This window comes from Ammodytes marinus (assembly GCF_949987685.1).
Source record: "Ammodytes marinus genome assembly, chromosome: 17".
Taxonomy (NCBI): domain Eukaryota; kingdom Metazoa; phylum Chordata; class Actinopteri; order Uranoscopiformes; family Ammodytidae; genus Ammodytes; species Ammodytes marinus.
In genome coordinates this window covers 11,497,022-11,517,079 of record NC_137221.1, presented here as the reverse complement: position 1 = coordinate 11,517,079, position 20,058 = coordinate 11,497,022, and the positions used below count along the sequence as shown (strand labels likewise).

At 42.9% G+C, this 20,058-nt stretch overlaps 1 protein-coding gene across 1 annotated transcript in view; it reads right to left on the bottom strand.

Annotated features, from left to right (window-relative positions):
• trps1 (trichorhinophalangeal syndrome I) overlaps positions 1 to 20,058 on the bottom strand; it is a 95,041-nt gene that overhangs the window by 56,150 nt on the left and 18,833 nt on the right. Inside the window, exons 2-7 of the mRNA XM_080045593.1 lie at positions 8,937 to 9,704; positions 8,229 to 8,344; positions 3,685 to 4,315; positions 2,908 to 3,122; positions 2,136 to 2,349; positions 1,592 to 1,826 (exon numbers count right to left, since the gene is read on the bottom strand). Coding sequence (XP_079901719.1) covers positions 1,592 to 1,826; positions 2,136 to 2,349; positions 2,908 to 3,122; positions 3,685 to 4,315; positions 8,229 to 8,344; positions 8,937 to 9,704 — 2,179 coding nt within the window. The remainder of the gene's footprint in view (positions 1 to 1,591; positions 1,827 to 2,135; positions 2,350 to 2,907; positions 3,123 to 3,684; positions 4,316 to 8,228; positions 8,345 to 8,936; positions 9,705 to 20,058) is intronic.

The window sequence follows — 20,058 nt, the reverse complement described above, 5'->3', positions numbered from 1 at the left end:
GTATAGCCTGCTTCCTCATCTCTCTGGTAACATAGCAGTAGCCTGCTTCCTCATCCCTCTGGTAACATACATAGCAGTGTAGCTAAATAGAGTAGTTTCACAGGATGACAGTGATAGCTTTAAAAAAAAATTATTGATGGAAAGGCCACTCGTTTCAATCCTTTGGGGCTGTCAACAAAAACCAGACTCTCACAGTTTCACGTCTTTATTCCCAAGATTAGATAAGTCTGCGATAACTCAGCCGGTGTAACGACAGAGCCGGCGCTGCTCTTTTTGTAGTGCAAGGGGGAATTTTTGAGCCAAAATTTCATCTCCCGATCAGTTTTTTGAAAAGTGCCGGCATTTGAAACGTATACACGATTCTCCCCTCAGACAATAAGCACTGTCATAAATCTCAGACTGAAGAGGGGTTCAAAATGAGTGATGAGTTCCAGGGAGCGAACAACAGAAAACTGACATAATGTGTATCTCTTGACGTAACAGTCAGTGGATGTCAATGAAGCCCCATCACTAGGACAGAGATTTATCTACAGCCAAGGAGAATGGAAAGGGAAGATAGGGCCAAACTTCAGCAACACCTGAACACTAAGAACAACAACTTTGCTACTGTGAAACCCTTCAAAAGGGTCGTTATACAACAATTTACAATTCAAAAAGAAAGGTCATAAGCTGTAACCTGTTGGTCCTACAATAAATATTGCACTCATATGACAATTCTTTGCTGGATTTTTGTGAAGTGAGGTTCATAAAAAATATGGTGAGACCCATATTGAAAGAGTCTCTTTCCAGTTGAACGTCTAATGTATTTATTAAGTGTATAATTTTATTAAAATAAGAGGTTGCTCAGTCCACATTTTCTGGGTAATTGGGTGTAAACATTGGAGTTTGAATCCCGGCACGAACAATACTTCATCATATCCCTGACTTGAGAATGGAAATGTTTTTTTCTTGATACATGCTGTCATCCAGTGACTGGAACATTTAGTCATAGACTCTAACTGGAATAATGACCCTTTGCACAAGACTAAATCACAGCTACAGTATGTAATCACTTGATGTCACTCAGTGAGCCAAGGAACAAATGACAGAGAATCAACAGTTTTAGATAATGTGGCTCGTAAGGCCACTCTGAGAAGATTTCTTCATTCCTAATAATATTAGTTTTACATAATGACTTTCTTCACATAAATAATATATAGTTAAGTTAAGTTATCTTTATTAGTCAATTTACACAAGGCACATTGAAATTTGTCTATTCGCATACCCCCTCTCAAGTTACCACACTTCAGGGTCAGCCAGACATAGTACAGCACCCCTGGAGCAGTTTGGGGTTAAGTGCCTTGCTCAAGGACACAATGGTAGAGATGGGTGGGCACCGAAGACGTAATACCAACCACCACTAGTTTTACAAATAACACCCTCATGTCCAGTGCCAGGGATCGAACCAGCGACCTCATGGTTACTAGTCGGGACCTCTTTCCTGTCTAGGCCATCCTACCACCATGTTTCTTTTTTTTAAGTTAAGTTATCTTAATTACTCATAATGAAGGCTAGTTTAATAGTTGTCATCTCTATCCCATCTCTCTCTTACCTGTAGTGTCTAAAAATCTCCTCCTCCACTTCAGTGATGAAGTGACACTTTGTACAAGAGAACTCCCTCTCTCCTCCTCTCCCCCCTTCCTTGTCGCCCCCGGCCTCGTCCTCAGCCTTGACGTGTGGCAGTGCCCCCTTTAGGTTGATCAGGCTGTGGCAGCTCTCGTAGTGGTGCAGCAACACATCGATGTCGGTGGTGGCGAACGCACACTGATCACACAAGTGGGTGACGCCTGGGATCGGGAAGAAAAAGAAAAAGAAATTTAGGAGCAAGACACAAAGAAAGAATATAAGGTGGAGTCAGCCATTCTGGAGAAAGCTTGTTAAAAATCAGTGAATATCTCCTCACGATCCGCTACCTGTCTGTATTGTGTGTGCACTGAAAAAAGTGCGGACACGTAGCAGATCATGAGGAGATGTTGACAGCTTTTGACAGTAAGTGATTTTGACAACAAGCGCTGACTTAAAAGTGACTTTAATGTGTTAAACGCATTGACACATTGTGACACAAGTCTGCAAGATGAAGTATGCCTTTGAAATACCTTGAGTAACAACAGGATGGGCAGGGCTAGAGGAGTAGAACGTGGATCCCGAGACAACACTGGGATCACCTCTGGGGTTAGGGGGGGTCACGCTAGGTGAGTTGGTGGCGGTGGAAGGTTTTGAACCCACGGCGTCCTGCTGTTTGGTGGATTGAGGAAACTTGGAAAAGCATTTGGAGCAGGTGGGCTTCTTGCAAGCGAAGGGGTGAGACACCTTATTTAAAAAAAAATAAATAAAAATAACACATTTGGTTAAATGCATGAGCCTGTGGAAGCTAGAAAAAAACACTGCATGTACGGTGAAGTTTTGAATTTAGGAGGTTGTTTACTCCTGCTGTACCTCTCACACACAAATTATGTGTTCGTCTGTTCAGGTTGACATCAAAGGGGTGCCAGCAAAAAAAAAATGCTCATCATTAACTGAATGATGCCAGCCCCCAAAACATTCTGGCTCTTAACCATCCTTTTTTCTTTTTTTTTGTTGCATTTTTTGAACAGCTGCAAACGCCACGGTTTGGCAGCTGTCAACAAAGGAGGAGAGGGTTGGGGGGGAGGGGGGAGTGTGGCACGTGTGTGTGGGTGGATTGAGGAGAGAGAGCAAGGGAATTTTAAATAGGGGCTGGAAATTGGGAGCAATTAACTTCATATACCGCTCGTTCACATATCGCATTTTGTTTACCGCTTGCTCATCTTTGGTCTAATTGGGCGAGCAAACAAGGCAAAAACACCAAACGAATAAAACCTTTTCAAATATTTCTTTTTAGTGTCTCACCTCCCCCAGGTGTTTGTGTGGCTGGCAGAGCCCCTGTGGACAGTACATGCAGTGCTGAATGCAGCAGCGGTGGATGGAGTGGTTGTGCTGGTAGTGCAGGAGTAATGGCGCCACCACGATCACGTCCGCACTGTGGGCCATCGAGTACCGGAAGTCACACAACTGACAGTTATAACTGGTCACCACTGCTTCAGAATCACTGCTGTTGGGGTCGCCTAGGAGCAGAGGAAAAACAAGAGGGGAAAGGTCTGTTCAAAAAAAAAAGTGAATCTGGAGATCAACGCTTTGTTGTCAAAATCAATGAATATCTCTAACAAACGTTCTCCAGAAGCACTGACTGCACCTTTTATATGACAGCGGTTTGGTTTATGGAGTGGAAAAACTGCGAGGTGTCGGATATTCTAAAAGGGGTTTCAACTGTGTCAGGATAGAATTGATAATCAAAGGAAACCAAACAAAGAGGGTCAAGTAGGATCAGAACACTAGAAATAATGAAAAAACTAAAAAACTTCAAGCAGTATTAGTATAGTACTGGCAGCAAAAGCTAATAAGTAACGTCCGGCAGTATCAGAGTTTCTAGGAATAGAAAGGAAAAACCTTGCAGCGTCATGATACTAGGAAGCAGAAGAAAAATCATTAAGAAAGCCATTTAATTAATTCACACTTTAACCATAAATCTTGAGCTCCATTAAAACGTAGCTATGTCTTCAACTGAGTAAAAAAACAAAAAGTAATTCACTATCACATTTCACCATACTTTCTCCCCCATTTCATTACCTTGGCCGGCGCCGGACGAGTTGGATGATGGATCTTTGCGGCTTTTGGACGCCATGATGTGTTCTCTCTCTCCTCCCTCTCTCCCTCCTCCTCTCTGTCTCTCTCTGTCCATGTTGGTGGAGTTGTTGGGGCTCATTGTACCTCCCGCGCTCATTCTGTGTCTCTGTTCGTAGTGCTCCAGTAGCTTGGCCGAGCCGCCCGACCACTCGCAGCTCCAGCTGCAAAACTTACACCAGTGATAGGCCTGTAAGCCGCCTAGGCCCGCCCCCTCCGTCCAGCCCGACGAATCAGAAGAGGGACTCCCCCTGACCTGGATGGAGTAACCCACCAACGTGTCATCTTCCGCTCTCACGGCCACCCGCTCAGCCCCGTCCACCAACAGCTGACTCCTTTCCTTGGCCTGGTTGTCGCTGTGCGTTGCTACGTTGTTATTATTATTGATGGCCAGCAGAGGCGTGGTGGGCGGGGTTTTGACCTTGTTGGGGTGCGAGGACAGGAAGTGCTGTTCGAGTTCTAAGGAGTTGCTGCCCATGTACGTGAAGTTGCAGAATTTGCAGCGAAAGTACTTGGTATTCCCCTGGCAGTCCGAGGTCTTCCGGCCAATCCCGATCAGCGTGCCGCCCAGTGTCACCTGTTGGCAAGCGGAAAAAAGACGAGAGAAATTTGAATCGTATTTTACAACACAAACCCAACTGTATTCCCTGCGATGAATTTTCACATCAATTAATCAAATTCATCAAGGGATCATCAAGATCAACGGTACTTAAGCCTGAACTTAAACTTCAACATGAGACAGAATTGTAATTAAAATATGGTCACTAATCCCCCTCACTGTCTATTTTTCTTAGAGGAGAAGACAATGAAGAAGAATTCATATTCAAGGAACTTAATTCAACAGCTCTGGCCTGAGCACAGAAATGTAAAAGTCTCAGACAAAAGGGCAGACGAGACGGGAATATGGAACATTTAGACAATGTCCCAAAAAAACAGAGCATTATATCAAAAGAAGAAAAAAAGAAGTGTACATTTTAGCTTCATTTGAAGAGAATACATTCGGAAGGCTAAATGAGATCCATTACTGTGTGTGATCTCACAACAGCAATTATTTAATCATCGCGTACCACATACCCTGCCCAGGCAAGTAGAGAAGAGCCAACAAACAAAAAAAGGCAGAATAGACAGTAGGAGACCAAAAAAAATGTTGAGGGATAGAGAAAGGAGAGAAAAAAGAAAGAGGTGAAAGATGGAAAAGTAAATTGAGAAGTGAGAAAAAAAAGGTAGTTAGGGTAAGAGAGAGAGAGAGAGAGAGAGAGAGAGAGAGAGAGAGAGAGAGAGAGAGAGAGAGAGAGAGAAAGAAGAGACAAAGACGGATGGTGTGCGAGACAACTGGAGAATGGAGAGACAGAGAAAGAAAGTTAAATGTGTCTGACAGCTGTTTCATTACACTGCCTAACAGCCGATTATAACCACTGGTTAACTCGGTCTGTCCCCTCCACTCCCTTCTCCCCTTCCTTCCTCCATTTCTCTCTCTCTCTCTCTCTCTCTCTTTCTTTCGCTCTCTGCCCTGTCCCTCTATACTGCGCGAGTCATTTCTCCCGAAATCCCATTGGTTGACAGGGCATCTCGTCTTAGCAAATGACAACATGGAATTTTCCAAACGTGGGCGGGAGAGAGAGAGAGAAAAAGCAAGTGAGGGATGGCGAGAATAGAGACCCCTTTCATTCGTGTTTTTCTTTCTGTAATACTTTCACTTTTTCTTAATAATGACGACCTAAGCCCACTGGATTTTCTATTTCTGACTCTGTGTGTGTCGGTGTGTGTGTGTGTGTGTGTCCATTACGTGACTTACGGCCATTACAGACTCCTGGTTTAAGTGAAATGATACGACTATTCCTCACACACACACACACACACACACACACACACTCACACACACACGTTTATTAGATCATCTTGTTTAAAACTTCCAGACAAAACTCTACTGTTGCTGCATATTCAAGGTTCAAATCCTTGACCCAGTTTTTTACTCAAACTGGAAGAGTCCCAATGCGGAAACAATTAATAAAATTACAATTTAAAAGCGTATTTTCTAAAAATCATAATTAATGTGTACCACCCATTAAAAAAAAGGAAAAAAAGTATTTCATGAAATATGAATATTAAAACTATGTTATGCTCTAATTGGAGGCTGTAATTATATTGAATGGGCACAATTGACCTCAGCTTTTATGGTCAGCGGAGGGAAAATTATGTGTTGATTAGCAGAGTGGCTGTTGAAAAAGGGGCCGACTTTTAAAAGGAAAATGACAGCCATTAGTTAATATGGAATGAATAGCTTTGATGAACGAGCCGCAAGATTGTGGACAGAACACATTGCACTCGTCATGACACTTGAAATATCAAACTGCAAGTAAATGTATTCATTAAAGTGGATGAGGAGGACAGAAATGCTTTTCAGTTATGCGACAATTATCAATATTGCTGATTCATTTTCCTGCGACACACTGAATGTTCAAGTAATGACCATTTCATTTATGAATCGGAGTGTCTGTCAGCCTGACACTTCACATCCAAAGTTCATTTCAGAAATGAAAAACTGCCTATTCTGCTACCTGCCTGCCACTAAAAAGCTAATGTTAAATCTTGACATTCAAGCATAAGCATATATTATGTGTTCTCGCATAAGGTAAAAGAAAAAAGGAAGAAAAAAGGCGGTTCCACAGCAAATATATCAGTCAATGTAAATGTCCCTACTGTACTATAACATGGACTGTAAACTATGAACAATGTTAAGCTGAGACTTGGCAGTTTCTTTCATTCTAATCAGTCTTCAGCTGTTGATTTCACTGATTAGTAACCTTTGAATTAAAGTTAATAAGTTGAAATAAAACAAAATCAGTGAGGACATTTCTTCTCCTCAAACTGACTGGCTGATCTGTAGATGTCCAGGTGCAAATTACTTTCCACTTTTTTTATGTTCTCTGATGGTGTATAATTAAGAGGTTTAAAAAAGGCAATCATCTTTAAGCATACGGGAGACATTTATGCCACTTTCTCAGCAACTCACATAGATATTAGCCCGTGTTTTTGAAAACAAACACGCTAAAAATGACGTTAGCAGGATATGCATTTATTAACCATCATTCAAACCACAATGCCTATGAATGAAATCCAATCAGGTTCATCTGTATAGTAGTATGTTTAAAAATAACCAGAGCTTAACAACGTGCTGCTCAAGTTCAAGTGAGTGGCACAGCAATGATAAAATGCAAGGCCTGCAGTGCATGTGTTTATGTCTGTGTGTGCATAACATGCATTGCATGTAGGTGATTTGTCAAGCAGGCTGTGTATCTGTCTCTGTGTGCTCGAGAATGCATGTTCACATATTTGTGGTCCGTCCGCCTGGTTCTCAATTTGTCTCCCTTTCAGTGTCTACTCATCTGTCAGTCTATCAAATGTAATAACACAACACCTAACTGTCCAAATCACAGGCACACTATGCTACACATCAGATGCAGATTGTTCTACCCAATCAACGAGTCAATTCAGTTAAAGGTGTTCTAGATTGACATATGACAACAAGAAAAATCCATATAGTGAATTGTTAACTGAATCACTATGTTACCTGTTTTGGATCAAAGTTTCCAACTGGTATTCATTTCTAAAAACTGTTCCTGATGTCAGGTTGCTATTGCAATGTGAATACTTTAGTCGTTTAATGTTAATTACTGTCTAGAAATGAAGTGGGTAATATCACCTCTACCCAGTGAATGATAATGTTAATGTTTTTCAGACGTTTCTTTAACAGAAATGTCACCCTGTTTTTGTTCATGACAAACAAATGCAACAAAGTATAGCAAAAGCAGATGATTTAGTACTGCATTCTATCTACATCAGTAGATCTCCTGTGTACTGTTTCAAGTTACAATGCTCTAGCTAAAAGTAAACAGAACGAATGCAAAAGGTTGACAACTGAAAGTTCAAGTTCCAACAAGTAAAAATTGCCTTAAAAAAGGAAACTATTTTATCTCAATTTCTTATTGGAGCTTTTTTGCAGTTACTTGTGATGCTGACCAGATTCACCAAATCTGAGAAAGTGGTATCGTCGCAGGAAAAGATCAATAGATATAACTAAATAAGGGGTCAGAGCAACTGCCCTAAGGGGAACACTTTAGTAACATTATGTTATGTTGTACTTTTTCAGGAGCGATTACTGAAGAAGGATTGCGAAAACAGAATTCGGACATTTAATATCGCAGCCTTCTTTTTTTTTATTGGACTGAGGAGGTGATTACAGGACGCTATAAACCAAAGTTTATATGAAGTTTATTCAGTCTTCGTTCCACGCACCCTCTAAATGCTGTCACACCATATGACATGCAGCTTCTTTTTTTATTATGTGTTACTCATCCGGGACATATTGGCACTATGGCCGCCTCTTTGTGTACACAGCTTTTGTGGTTTATTTTTACTTTCAAGGTACATGTGGATATATGGGTTGAATCTATCTATTTGCTTTTTCTGTGACAGTGGCAAGTGCTTACCTGGATGTCATATGTGCCGTTCACCATCACCGTCCTGTGCTGTTGATTGTGTATGTCTGGTCTGGTCTTGCCCAACTCTTTGGCTTGGTTTCTCTGGCCCTGCCCTGTCTGTACATCTGGGAGCAGAAATACAAGGAGGGATGGGGGGGTGGGTCAGATAAACAAACAGGGGTCAGGGCTGCCCGAGGCATAGCAATGTAAGCACATGTCGGACTTCTGGGAGGAAGGAAAACCTCAAGACGGATGACCAACAAGTTGTTATTGATGCAAAAAAATCAGTACAGGCAGCCTTTGCATCTTTTCTTTCAGGTTTGAAAAACAAACTTTACAAACTTTTTAAAAGAATGTGCCTTTTTTACAATGTAATGAAATCAAGGCTTCATGAAAAAAATATGAGTTTGTATGCCTTGTTTTTAAGGCTTCTTACGACAGCTACAGTTTTTTTTCTCGAAATTCAATGAACTTCCTTCTCACAATGCAGTAGTGTTTAACCAATGAGTGTACACACTGAATGAATGAACATGAATTTCCTCCTGTTTTGGTTCAGATTTTGTGTTCTGCACACTTCCAGCGCCAGTGTGTGTTCCATGCTTATATCATGCACTTGAGAGGATCCATGGCATTCTCTCTTCACTACTACTTTACAACAATAAGCAACAACATAACACAAGTACACCACATTTAGCAGACTCTTTTTCTTTTTGTTACCCAGAGGTGTGTGTTGTTGGGGGGCCATGTTGTGAAGAGCCAGGATGTGCGTGTCGAGGGCGGCGTCCTGTCGGGTGCGGTTGTGCAGGCCCAGGTGATACTTCCTGAAGTGCTTGACAAGGTCGGCGGGGTCGTTGCCGTAGTAGCCGTAGCCGCACACGTTGCACTTGAAGTCCTGGAGCTTGGGGGAGGGGCTAGCCGACATGGGAGGCGTGTCTGTGGTTGACTCCTCCCCCCCTGCTTCCTGTCTGCTGGCGTGATGACTGAGGAGGAGGTGGTGGTGGAGCAGGAGAGGAGTGGAGCGCTGGTGATCTGGTGCCTGGCCCTGTCTGTCTCTCTCCCTCTGCCTCTCTCCTTCCTCTGATGAGCCCTTCTCCCTGTCCCCGTCCTCGGCATCCGATTGGCTCTCGGGCCTGTCCGTCAAAGCCGTGGCCCCACCCTGTTTGGCCCTCCCCCCTCCTCCTCCTCCTCCTCCTCCTCCTCCTCCTCTCCTCCCCACTCTCTCCTCATGGCCGTAGAGGGAGGAAGGGGAGACAGACGACGACACGCACTCGCTCTCTACCTCCTCCTCATCCCCCTGTTCTCCGTCGCCGTGGATACGGTCGGAGGACTCGGGTTCGGACGGCCGGTTGATGCGCTCGGCCTCGGCCCCCACCCTGCCCTCCTCCTCACCCTCCTCTTCCTCCTCTCCCCTCCTCCTCCCCTCCTCTTCCTCCTCCTCCTCTCCTCCCACGCTCCGGATAGGGGGATTCTTCTTCCTCACCATCTCTGAGAGGAGAGAAAGGAGACAGGGGCAGAAACTGTTATTTTAGTTCCTTAAAGGTGTTACTTTGGGTGTGTCAGAGAAGTGAACATTTTCTAAGGTAATTTGTCTGACCAAACAAACTTTCCAAACAGCTTTGCTTTTGAAGATATTCTAGTCTTAACTTCAGTTCAAAGTGCATCAAAATGATTTACTTTTGAATTATTCAATACTAAGAATAAAATGTTGAGAAAATGTTTTGTAAACTAACTGCAAGCTCTGAAAATGTAAACAAATCCCCCTCCCCTGAAGCTGCACCTTGAAAATGGTGCCTACTGTGGGTGCACTGAAAAAAGCACACCCACATTACGGACTAGTAGCAGATGGTGAGGAGATTTATTCCGATTTCCCTGTCTAAATAAAAGTTAACATTCACTGATTTTGATATAAAGTGATTTTGAAAACAAGTGTTCTCCAGAATTGCTGACTCCACCTTTAACGTTGACATGAACCAAAGCTTGTGGACCCATGTGTGTTTTATCCATACATGAAGGATGAAAACATCAAGCAGATTTTCCCCCAATCCCTCAAAATCAAAAACACTAAGAGATACAAGGTGCGGGGCTCAAAAATAATAGTACTGTGGATTACATGCACGCACGCACGCACGCGCAGAGATATAATTTTTCTTGACAATGATGTATGTGTACAGAAGAGCTTTGATTCAATTTATAAAACTTCTTTGAACGGCAAAATCTGTGACGATCCGCGACCGCAAACCCCGTCAAAGAGAAACAGACAAGACAAATCAGAAACATCTCAGCTGTGAGAGATTTATTTTTTTCAGCGTGAGGGCGGTGTGTTGGGATCTTCATCGCATCCTTAAGTGCAACTCTTTTTTTTCCCCCTTCTTTTTCTTTTTTTTAAAACCCAGGGAGTGAATCTTTTTATCGTTATAGAAACCATCCGTGAGAATCTTCAACACTCGACCACATCAAAACTCGAACCATATCAGAGAAGCGAGGGAGCGCAAGGGAGGAGGGGAGGGATGAGTGGTGGAGAGAAAGAGTGAGGCACGGAGAGAGAGAGAGAGAGAGAGAGAGAGAGAGAGAGAGAGAAGTGGGGGAGACAGAGAGAAAGAGAGACAGGGAGAATGGCCAACAGACAACCACATCAAACCAAACACCCCGTATCAGAAAGATGGATGAGAGAGGCCATTCATCCCCTCAAGCCCTCTAAACTTTTCTCTCTTTCTCTCTTTCTTTCTTTCTTTCTTTTTTCTTTCTTGCATCTCTTCTTTCTGCCTTCCATTCATTTCCTGGCTCCTTACTTATCTTTCTCTCATCTCTCACTGTCTCTCCTGGTCTATCTGCGCCACCTCCTCCTGTTCTGTCCTTTCGGTTCCCTCTATCTCTTCTCTGATCATTTCTTTTTTTCATCTGCTTCTCCAACTCATTCCACGCTCATTTACAATAAGTGCCAAATGCCTCCCCGCCCAAAAAAAGCACTTATCAAGGCATATTCTCTTGCATTTCAATAATTTTCTTTAATTCTCTATTATTCTCTTTCACATGCAAGAGTAATTGCAGCAATAATGTGAGTAATTCCATCATTCCTATTTATTTCAGTTCCTGCCCCTCTATACCCTCCCTCTGTCCCTCCCCTTCCTCCCCTTATAATCACTATACAAAGCCATCAAATAACCAAGCATGTGTTTTATGTTAAACCATAATGTTTCTTTTGTTTGAAAAGAGAACAATTGTGGTCGTTCTGTTCACAACAGTCAACACAGAGAGATACCGTGTGTGTGTGTGTGTGTGTGTGTGTGTGTCCTCCTGAGCGAAGTGCGCGCATGTGAGCGTTGTGTTTATTTGTGGTTCGCTCAGTTCATATTCAGTCGTAAACACAGTCAACCCATTGACCCATAGGCTGTTGTAATATGCATTTGTGTGTGTGTGTGTGTGTGTGTGTGTGTGTGTGTGTGTGTGTGTGTGTGTGTGTGTGTGTGTGTGTGTTTGGTAATAAACACGGTCAGTGATCACTTTTAGATTGATGCAATATGAGCAGGGAGAGAGATTGTGCGTGTGAGTAATGCCTTTTTGATGATATGTGTTGAAGCAAGATAGCATGTGTGCGACCCCGTGACTAACTCTCTGTGGGTGCTGGAGATAGACGCTTATTGTTATTTGCTGATAGCAAACAGTTAATGCGTGAGAGAATTTGCACACACACACACACACACACACACACACACACACACACAAGCACTTCTGAAGAGAGAGAAGATGAAAGGGATTGGAGTTGAAAACAGAGAATCAGATGAGCATAAACAAACAACTGTAGATACAAATAAACATATTAAAAAGGAACATATTTTAACCACCCTGTACTGTAATGTATTGGCTCAGGAAGAAAAGAGAGGGAGAGAGAGAGACACACTCACACACACACACACACACACACACACTTAAACATAGAGAAATAGAAGGAAAATGACAGACAAAGGGCTGATTTCTTTGTTGGATCCAATTTTCTCCTGATGGCCTTTCTAGTATTTTAACCTTTTTTTTCTCTCTTTCCCTACCATACAACTATTTAACTAAAGCAATTTAGGGCCCACGCCTAGACCAGCCCTGGCACTCACTGTGTGTGTGTGTGTGTGTGTGTGTGTGTGTGTGTGTGTGTGTGTGTGTGTGTGTGTGTGTGTGTGTGTGTGTGTGTGTGTGTGTGTGTGTGTGTGTGTGTGTGTGTGTGTGTGTGTGTGTGTGTGTGTGTGTGTGTGTGTGTGTGTGTGTGAGTGCAGGGAGCAGAGGAAAATCTCATCTGATGTTCACCACACCCAGTTAGAATTCATCATTCATGCACACACACATACATACACACAGTGGAAAACTACAGATCGTCGTGGTTAAGCAATGAAACTCAAATCCCGACCTAAGAAGCACTGACTGACCTAAGTGCGTTTCCATCTGCCCCCTACGATTTACGCGGTGACTAAGAAATTTAATCGATTCGATAATAAGAAAATTGCGAGTGATTTTGGTGATGCGTGAAATGAACGGAACAGCAACGAGAAATAGTAACGGGGTCGCCCATTCTTTTATTTATATTGGCAACGCATAACTTATTTGCATAGTTCTGGCGTGCTACTTGGATGCTCCAGGATGTGGCCAAGAAAAAGTGTGTGTTTGAAGGCTGTACCGTATGTCTGTGTGTGTGTCTGTGTCTGTGTGTGTGTGTGTGTGTGTGTGTGTGTGTGTGTGTGTGTGTGTGTGTCTCTAGATGTCGCAGCACAGCCTTTTGTCTGCTTCGGGCTGTATACACAGGCTGGAACCATTACTATCAACTACAATTAGGCACAAGCCACCACAACATACCACATAACAACTACTGCTACTAGCTACAATTAGACCCTATACACCACAAAGGCCTCAATACCACAGCTTGGGATAAATGTGACAGTTAATCATTTCCATCAAGTACAATTAGCCCTCAATGCCAGTGAGGCTTTTTATCTGAAATTGCCAATAATCGCCCCAAAAGACATCTGTTGAAAGATGTTCGGAGAGAGGGGTGTGGGATGTTTTCCGTAGCATATGTCTTGGCTAAGGTAAGGAGAACCCTTTTGGAGAATGCAAAGTTTGCTGTTAGGTAATGCTAAAAACCAAAAAGTTCTAAAAGTAACATTCAAGTTGAGTGAAGTTAAAGGTGCTCCGAGGAACTTTCAGCTTGTGTTCATTCTTGCACCCCCTTTGGACAAAAGCAGTAGTGTTTTGTACTACTCCAGCTGTATAGTGGCTGGGTGAGCGTATACCCCAGACATCAAGAAAAAATATAAAAATGGCATTGTTTGCACTGATGGTCTCGTTTAGCTGTTACAGGTCATTCATGATCATCAGAGGAAAAATTAGACCGTTTTAGAAATATTTCAAAGTTCCTCGTGGCACCTTTTAAACTCAACAACAACTAAGTGGATTATCACGTGACAACAGATGACTGCTAAACTCGGATACTCGTATATAAGAGATCACAAAAAGCCCTTCTTCATTCAGAAATCGGATCTCACTAATGGGGAAAATAGATTTCCACCGTCACATTTCAAAACCATTCGCACCCCATGACTCCCAAGCTAATTCTCTAAATGCATGTTAAGGCGCTGTAATGGATGGGGTTTGATGCTGGATCTTAAAACACACACACACACACACGCACACGCACACGCACACGCACACGCACACGCACACGCACACGCGCACGCGCACACACACACACACACACACACACACACACACACACACACACACAGGCCCCACATTCCTGTTGCCCTCAGATAGCGCTGCATGCTCTCTTCCACTTTCCCGTGGGACAGCTTGAGTTGGCATCTCCCAGCATCTTCAATAAACAAAAGGATTAATGCGCAACATATGAAGAAATAACGCTGAAGGCAAGGTCTTGTTACGCGGGGATCTCGCTCAAGCTTCTCTCTCTCTCTCTCTCTCTCTCTCTCTCTCTCTCCCTTGATCTGCGTCATTCATCCTCCCTGTGTTATTGTCTCTGTCCCTACATTTCATCTGTACCTACTTCTTTTCTTGTGCTGCCATCTCTCCCTCTCCTCTGACTCAGTGTATCTTTTGTACGTTTTTTGAAAAGATCAGTAGATGTATGGAGTAGTGTTGGGGTGACTGAGGATTACTATATGTTTAAGAGGGGGAGGGATAGAGCAGAGAGAAAGAAGGTGACGACTTGTTTGTGAGCGAGGGACAAAAAGAGAAAAAGAGATTGTCTGGGGAATGGATAGCGAGAAATAGGAGCAAAGAAAGCGAGAGCACAGAGGGAAAGAAAAAAAAGGCATGAGGGGAAGAAAGCAGATGAGCTCCACATACAAATATGCAGCATCCCTAAAAGGTGGATGACTATTATAACAATGACTTTAAAAACTTGTCAAAGTTGCACAGTGTTTTTTTGAGCCACGGTGGGACTCCTAGAGGGGCGCATTTCATAGACAACCTCTCCACAGCTTTCAAAGTGCCTGTGGCACAGCAAAAGTATAACATTATTTCAATATTTTCAGCAGATTTGGGGGTCTAATTTGTCCCCAAACCCTAAAACGGACTAACACATGTGCTTGGGCGTCCAGCTGGTTTGCCCCTCAAATGGCTCGCAGCATAAAAAGCTTGGTTGATTTAAACCAATCCTGAAAACCCACAGCGAGGTTCCTGGTTTATTTTGACTGATGTATTAAAACCATTATTTCCCCAGATGTCGTCCTCTAAGTTCTTCTCTGACGGCAAACTTTTAGAAAGCGAGTGTGAGTGAGTGTGTGTGTGTGTGTGTGTGTGTGTGTGTGTGTGTGTGTGTGTGTGTGTGTGTGTGACGGGTGGGGGGGGGGGGGTCTGTCCTTGCCAAATGGCACGCTGCTGACTAAATTTAATGGATTCACCACCACAAGTGGAGAATACTTAAATTAGTTGAATTAATGTGAGAGCAAATTGACTTCATCACATAATTCAACATTCCCCCTTTAATGAGGGGGCCGGATGTGTGAGCAGGAATTCAAATTTCAGTCTTAGATTAACTTGACTTGTAGGATGACCATTTGTAAAGTGTGTGTGTAGCTCACTTTATATAGCAGTGTGCCAAATGGAAGTGGCAATCTGTAAAGAGCTCTATTCATTGTTTAGAAACAAACTTATCAACCAGTCAAATCTAATTGACTGAATTACTTTGTTTTTTATATAATTTGTTTAGATAATTGCTCTATAAAGTCAGAAAATAGTACAAAGTTGATGGTTTGTTTGTTGTTGAGCGACATTTCAAAACCCAACAATTTTCTGTTTACCTGTTCACTATATGTAAGTCAGAGAAATTCAAAATTCTTATATTTAAGAGTCGGTATCACCAAATATTTAGCAATATTTTTTGCTTGAAAAATAATAAAATGATTAACCTGTCATTTAAAAAAAGGCATTTCCAATGGATTTTGCATTAAATAAATCATTGCATGTGCAGCTTTAATATGTTCAGGCATTGGGGTATGAACCATGATCCAAAACTGTTTCTCCACTCACTCATTCAAAAAAGTATCATTGAAGTTGATGCCAAAAAACAATAAAAAATGCTTCACTTCATGTTCGTAACAAAATAATAAAGAATTCTGGCACACGCCAGCTGTTGTTGTTATTGTCTCAAAACGTTTTGAGCTTTTTCATGACGGCGTTGGATCGCTCTGCACTCATTTATTTAGATGGAAAATGTCACAGATTATTACTTCTCGGGGAAGGCCACTGATGCACAAAATGGGAGTCACGCTGAAATGGGCTTGTAGCTCCGGGGTTACGTGGTGTCGGTGAACGAGAAGCAGCTGAAAAAAAAATGTAATGGAAGTGTGTGCGCACGTGACGAGTCTTAGTACCCCGCAAAACAGACAAAACAGATCAGGCCATGAAACCCAGACTATTAAGAGCGGTGGGACAATAATAGGAATTGTCCACACGTGCACGTTGCTGTTTTTTTTGGGGGGGGGGGGGGGCTTGGTTTTCGAGGCGCTGAATTGGAGAGTGGGTATGTCTGGCCTCTTCCAGAAACAAGGGGGGGTGAATGAAGGGAGCACGTCTGCTTTCGGTGGACCAGAAACAGCTTGCAATTGATTTTGCAGAAGCAGGAGTCCAATTGAAGATGGCGGGGGGACAACATTAAAATCACCGTGAGTCCACCTGCCATTTTAAGACTAAAAGCTTTCAGTTGCCTGCCAGGCCCCTAATCAATGCCAGAAGAGAAAGACACACACACACACACCTCATCTGTTGTGTAGCAGGGGCCCAATCCACTCCTGCCACAGATCAAGCAAATCACACACACACACACACACACACACACACACACACACACACACACACACACACACACACACACACACACACACACACACACACACACACACACACACACACACACACACACACACACACACACACACACACACACACACACACACACACACACACACACACACACACACACACTCGTATAGACTCACATTCAAACACACTCTCTCCCAGAGTGTAGGACTCATTTGTAATGGGCTAACAGCATGCAAAACATGTCATCTTAAATGTCAAACTTAATCAGAGGTTCACATTTCAATACCTCCCTCTCTCTCTCTCTCTCTCGTTATTAGACTCCCTCCCTCTGTTTTAAACTCCTTCACACTTTCACGCTTCTCTCTGCAACTTCTCTCACTCTCCCTCCCTGCTTCTCTCCCTATCTGTCCATCTGTCATCCAGCCCTCTCAATTAATCTTTTGCTCCCGACCACCCTCATACCATTTTCCCACACTTCCTCTCTGTTGCTGTCTCTTTCTCGACCTGTTTCTCTACGACTCTTACACGACCCTTGATGTGTTTGTCAGTGTGTGTGTGTGTGTGTGTGTGTGTGTGTGTGTGTGTGTGTGTGTGTGTGTGTGTGTGTGTGTGTGTGTGTGTGTGTGTGTGTGTGTGTGTGTGTGTGTGTGTGTGTGTGTGTGTGTGTGTGTGTGTGTGTGTGTGTGTGTGTGTGTGTGTGTGTGTGTGTGTGCCGCGCAGGTGTGACTGCTGATAACCCAACCGTTTCAATCGCTCTACATGACTGACGGGTGAACGTCTCTTCATTGAACATTGGCGGTGACATATTTTCAACAACAAAAAGGAGAGGTTCAAATCGTGTCACTTATGTGTCTGCTTGCGTGTCTTTGTGTGTGTGTGTGTGTGTGTGTGTGTGTGTGTGTGTGTGTGTGTGTGTGTGTGTGTGTGTGTGTAAGCCAAGGCTGCCGTTTACTTTCACTTCAGAGAAAATTTTCTAATTGCACATTAGAATATTCCTTCACATTTGCATTTGTTATTGCAAGTACTGAGCTGTGGAGACCTGCAAATCACTACACCTTTCATTTTTATACATCAAGTCACTCTTTGAGATATGAATGTTTTCATTCGCCAACAGTAAATAAAGAAATCATATAGAACTACATTCTGCAAAGTGTTTGCACAGGCTCTGCAGAAAACACAGATAGAAGAACAAACAGTGGGAGACTCACTACTTAAGAAAACTATACAGACCCCCAGAAGATAACTGCATCCGTCACACACACACACTTTATTAAAAAGTATATTAGAAGAAGTCTGACCTGGAATAACTACATAGGATCACTGCACCGCACAGGGTCTGGGAAGCACTGTGTGTGTGTGTGTGTGTGTGTGTGTGTGTGTGTGTGTGTGTGTGTGTGTGTGTGTGTGTGTGTGTGTGTGTGTGTGTGTGTGTGTGTGTGTAATACTCTGTAGGAGGGCCGTTTACCCCTTAGGGGAATAAAGGCCTAACACTGGTTAACAGCAGTTACACACAGACGTGAACACAAAACTGGTAGCTGTCCAGTAGAACCACAGTCTGTTTGGCTACTGAACACATTGGGGTTGAGACTGCTGTTCCAAGTGCACCTCCAAAACAACCGAGAGAGGGGAGAGAGTTCCTCACTTCACCGAGGGAGATTCGCTTTCAGCTCGTCTATAAACTTGAAACGGCTGAATTTCTGCTTTCAAGCTCAATTAGCTCTTTGACTTTACAGCACACACAAAAAGACAGTGAAACCGAGAGCGGTAGAAATCCACTTTTTTCCCCCTCAACTGTGACTTGTTCAGCATGACAAAAGCTAGCTGTTTGAATCTGCTAAGACAACTTGAAAGGGCTACGCGAACACCCAGGGAACAGGCGGTTTAAAAAAAAAACTTTATTTTGAAATCTGCGTCAAGGCCCAAAGGTGGGTGAGAGGAGTTTAAAAGCAGGTTACAGCGTTTCTCTCAAGGTAAATGTTTGAAGCCATTAGGCTGTCCATGCAGTCCCACACAAATTGCTGGAGGTTAGCGGGGTTAAAACAAGGTATATTCTGTTACATTAGCCTCCACAATAGACTGTCTGTGTGTGTCTTAGGCTATAACAATGAAAAAGCTGCCAGGAGGTTGCTGGTTAAGTTCCCAACGGGGCTGTAAATGGTGCTGAAATAAATCAGTATTACAACACACACACACACACTGATCCAGGCATACACACTCCATACAAATCTTACACACACACTTACACACACATACATAGACACAGACACACACACACACACACACACACACACACACACACACACACACACACACACACACACAGACACACACCTGTGTTATTTCATGATATCATAGACATTTATTCACATGGATACATACACATGCAAGTCTGGATTTCTGTGTCTCAGCTATTTGTGATGTTTCAGTTAAATAGTGAAACAGAAGACACACACACAGGCGCAGTCTATATATCTCTTCTGCTATTTCAATAATCTGTGACCTGAGAGTTTATAAGACTCAATAGTCTGGCCTCTGGAATGACTGTCTGGATTTTAACTTTATATATACACACACACACACACACACACACACACACACACACACACACACACCGCTCCCCTGCTATGGTCCTTAGAGCACAGTCTGTCTGCCTGTGAATGTGTGTGTGTGGAGCATACCATGTGTGTGTGGTCACGTCTAAGAAAACTCCTTTTAAAAATGGATCTCTCACTGTCTCTCTCTCTCTCTCTCTCTCTCTCTCTCTCTCTCTCTCTCTCTCTCTCTCTCTCTTTCTCTCACTCTCACCATCACTGATGATGTCAACCCTTTTTTCAAATTCTGCGGTGAGCAAATTGTGGTCAGCAGCTATGTGTCGCGTGGGCCTCTGTGTGAGTGAGTGTGTGTGTGTGTGTGTGTGTGTGTGTGTGTGTGTGAAAAATCGCATTTATAACTTCAGACATAAATCATTCAACTGTTATGGGGAGCCAAAGTTTCACACGTGGAATACACACACAGTGGCAGACTGTGTAACTAATCATTATTAAAGTGGCCGCCAGGAGACAGAGGTTGTCAAAGAGAAAAGATCCTTGTGGATCTCACACACACACACACACACACACAGAAAGGGAAAACATAAAAAAAAAATATTTTTATATGTCTACTTATATATATATGTCTAAAAACCTCACCAAATTCAGTCAAATAGTTGAAACCATACACATGCTTAAGCGCTCAAATAAACATGCACTGGCAAATCCTTCAGCAAAGGCATCAAATACACTAACTTTCACACAAAAACCACTGGAATAGGATCACATTAATCTTTTAAATTGTATCATATTACAATGTTGTTTGTGTGAACAATTAGGAAATAAAGATTAGTTCATTTAATAATTAAAATGTGTTAAAATAATCCTCACTAAATCCGCATTCAGGTTCTTCATCAACTCTGCATTAATACCGTCACGGACCACATTACACACACACAAACACACACTCACACACACTACAATCACCAGTT